This window comes from Trifolium pratense, linkage group LG4 (genome assembly GCF_020283565.1).
Source record: "Trifolium pratense cultivar HEN17-A07 linkage group LG4, ARS_RC_1.1, whole genome shotgun sequence".
Classification (NCBI taxonomy): domain Eukaryota; kingdom Viridiplantae; phylum Streptophyta; class Magnoliopsida; order Fabales; family Fabaceae; genus Trifolium; species Trifolium pratense.
In genome coordinates, this window is record NC_060062.1 from 19219054 (window position 1) to 19222741 (window position 3688).

Genomic DNA, 3688 nt, shown 5'->3' on the forward strand with positions numbered 1-3688 from the left:
TTGTTTTCACACTTTTTAGTACCTGAAGTTTCTTCACTCAAGATTTTTAGTCTATACTTTTAAACAAACTATTGTACACTTTCACATTTTTGAATGATCTTTTATATTCATGTTTATAATATTATAAAAACATCTCCAATAAAAATTTAGATTGAGATAATAATAATGAGAGAGAGAGGCGGAGAGAGAGAGAGAGAGGCGCTGCACCTAGGGCCTACCTAGGGCAGCCGTTCCGGTCATCGCCTTCACCGAAAGCAAGGCAGAAACGGGGGGGTGCTTCGATAGTTAGCGGAGAATGGACCGAAGTGAGACGGCGAGGTCGGAATGGGCGCAGAGAGGCAAGCAGAGAACGATACATTTCAAAACAGACCAGACAAAACTATGCGACACGATCGTACTCATCTGCTAGAGATCATTGCTTATTCGATCATCATCGTTCTCCCAATCATTTCACGCACGATCGTTTCCGTTCTGGCAGTATTCAATCGCGTTACAGTGGGGATCAACGCAATTTCGCTCGACGTGGTTTTCTTTTTTCCAGCCGACATGATTCAAGGAAGAGAAGGTGCAAATCGCGATCTCCATCTGTTCATGATCGGCGGCTGAATTTTCGCGGTGGAGAGGAAAGCAAGCGCTGCCATGATCGAAGTGATTTCTTTGATCGATCCAAATCGGTGTGTCGGCGCCGGCGGTTGGATTTTGACGGTGATAGGAGGACTGTGGAGGTTGGGAAGGGTTTTGATTGTGTGCAGCAGAACGGTGTTTCGAAAGAGGATAGGCTTGCGCAGTTTGAGCATGGTGGTGGCCGGATTGAAGTTGGAAAGGACACTGTTGGTAGTGTGAAGGAAGGCAGTGATAAGATCAAGGAGGTCGGAAATGGTGTGATAGCTGGTTCCAAGGACATTGTTTCGGGTTCGAACCTTAAGCGGTATGTCTCTTTTTACTTTACAAATTTTCCGGCGCAATTGCCTAAGTTTTATCTTAGAAAAGGTTTTGAAGTTTGTGGCATTCTGGAAGATGTGTATGTAGCTAAAAAGAGGAATAAGTTTGGTCAACCCTATGGTTTCGTAAAATATTTTAATGTTAAGAATGTCTCTAAAATGACGAATGCATTAAACAATGTCTGGTTCGGCAATTTTCGTGTCAAAGCAAGCGTTGCGATGTTTGAACGCAACTTTTCGAGAGTGGATAGGAAAATGGAGTCGCATAAGGTTGTAAAGGAACAAGTAGGTGCTCCATTATTGCAGGAGGGGAAGCAAGAATCATTGAAGCTTCAAGATTCCAATATAAACGAGGAGGGCATTAAGCTGCCGGAGAGACTACCTCAACGCGAAGAAGTGCGGGTGGGGGAAATAGTAGTGGAGCTAGGGGCGCGAAAGATTAATTTAACCCATCAGATTGCTCATAAAGAGGGGTTTGTGCCGCCACCGGAGAAGGATGTAACGCAAGCAGCTACCGTGAAGGAATGTAGACGCTTTAGAAAGAGCTACCGCTCTAAAAATGCTGATGTGATGTGGGCTAGCAGTGGTGTAGTGGCCACCATTATCAATGGAGAGGCGGTCCCTTTGGTTCAGGATAGGATATTGGATGCAGGTTTTAAGGATTTGGTTCTCATTCCTATGGGGGCTGATAAAGTCTTCTTGCGTTGTTTGGCGGGTGGTGATGTCATGAGGACGGTGATTAATGCTAAAGAGTTTTTCCAATTATTCTTCTCGAATTGGACTCGCTGGGAAACAGATATGCAGCCTTATCGGAGAGGTGCGTGGGTTCGTCTTTACGGGATCCCACTTCACGCTTGGAACGTGGAATTTTTCAAGCTCTGTGTTTTAGATTGTGGGCGTTTTCTGCGTACGGATGGTTGTTCCGTTGAAAAGGACAAACTTGATTTTGCACGGGTTCTGATAGCTACACCCAACCTGGACATCATTAATAGTGTTGAGAGTATCTTGGTTGATGGTGGTCAGGTGGATGTTAAGATTGTGGAGGAGTGGGGGTATGCTTTGGGAGAAGACTATTGCCTTGTGGAGGAGGAAAGAGGGTCGGAGGCGGTCCAATCGGAGTGTGGCGAGGGTCACGTGGATCCGGAAGTCAGCCGTGATGTTGACTTGTTGATTAATAACATCACAGAAGGGCTAGAGGATGCGGCTTGTATTGATGTTCAAAGCCAGCGTGAAGAAGAATCCTTGGTCAAGCAAAAGGCCGGGGAATCTGAGAGGAGGCTGGTGCAGAGGTCTGATTCTCCGAGGTCAGGCTCTATTAATGATGAGATTTTTTCTAAAGTCAGGCCGAACTCTCAGGTTTCAGGTGTTAGGCAAGATAAACCATCTGTTGTGGTGGAGGCTCAGGTTCATTCCCCTGTTCGGACGGTCCGTGTGAAACGCACAAATTCTTGTCCTCCTGAGGTAAAACGTTCCGTCATTTCGGGGCCATGGAGTTTGGAATGGCTAAATGATCAGAATCACGGGGATGTTGGGGTAATTTTTTCAGCGAGCAAAAAAGGTAGGAAGGGGATTCATCCTGATCAGAGTCTTATATCGAAAGGGCAGCAGGATCCTTTGAAAAGGAAGGCTTGTGGGATACTCCGCCACCCGCTTCATAGTATTAAAAGAGTTGCTAGGATGCCAACCAAGGATCGTCGTGAGGTTCTAAAAGTTTTGAAAAAACGTGTTCGTCGACGCAGGTGGGGGATGATGTCAATCGCTCTTGTACAGTGAGTCGCCAAGTCCCCAGTGGAGAGTCTTCCTCATCCGGATCCATTAACAATGATTGGACGAACTGGGTGGCTGTTCAAGGAAATGATCATATGGCAGTGGACGATGTTTGGGGTATAGGGAAAGCGATTGGGTTGAAGTTCAAGGGAGACAACGTGAATATGTTTAATATTTTGTCAAGGGCGGGCAAAGGAAAGAAGGAAAATTCAGGTCGGGGTTCGGTGGGAGGACCTCGTAGTGAGCATGGGCGCTAGTTTTGCGCGTTTCTTTTGCTTGTTCGGGGGGTGAGTGTTTGCGAATGAAGATCGTGTCTTGGAATATAAGAGGGTTGGGTGGGATGGAGAAGAGGAAGGAAGTGGGTAAATTGGTGAGGGATCTGAAACCATTTATTCTTTGTCTACAGGAGACGAAGTTACAAAACTGCGATGTTCTTCTTTGTTCAAGTCTTTGGGGTAGTTCCTTTCATGGGTTTTCCTTTAGACCATCGGTGGGGGCTTCGGGCGGGATTTTAACTTTGTGGGATTCTTCTGAGGCGGAGATGTGGTGGACAGAGAGCCGTGAGCATGTGTTGTGGTGCCATGGTCGATTCACTAAGTCTGGTGAGGAGTTTTTTGTGGCGAATATCTATGCTCCTTGTGACGATTTGGTTAAGCAACGGTTGTGGGAGTCTATTTCGGAGCGGCTCCAGTCGCTAGCAGGAAAGAGAGTGTGTGTTTGTGGGGATTTTAATGCTGTGAAATGTGTGGATGAAAGACGATCAGTTCGGGGAGGGCATCGTTCTTTAGATCACGTTCCTTTTAGTCGGTTTATTGAAGATAACTCCTTGGTAGATCTTCCCTTGATTGGTCGTAAGTTTACTTGGTTTAAAGGGGATGGTTGTTCAATGAGTCGCCTAGATAGATTTCTTCTCTCTGAGGAATGGTGTTTAGTTTGGCCTAATTGTAGGCAGGTAGCCAGGTTGAGAGGGCTATCTGATC

General features: G+C 46.1%; 1 protein-coding gene across 1 annotated transcript; it reads left to right on the forward strand.

The window, feature by feature from the left end:
• The first annotated feature begins 324 nt into the window (after positions 1-324).
• LOC123922227 lies at positions 325-2965 on the forward strand. Its single transcript, XM_045974966.1, has 3 exons — positions 325-338; positions 479-2474; positions 2681-2965. The coding sequence occupies exons 1-3, from the start codon at positions 325-327 to the stop codon at positions 2963-2965; spliced, it is 2295 nt and encodes a 764-aa protein (XP_045830922.1).
• The last annotated feature ends 723 nt before the right edge of the window (positions 2966-3688 follow it).

Coding starts and splice junctions, on each gene's coding strand:
- LOC123922227 (XM_045974966.1), top strand. Junction 2,475..2,680: donor AGAATCACGGGGATGTTGGG/GTAATTTTTTCA, acceptor TCGTCGACGCAG/GTGGGGGATGATGTCAATCG.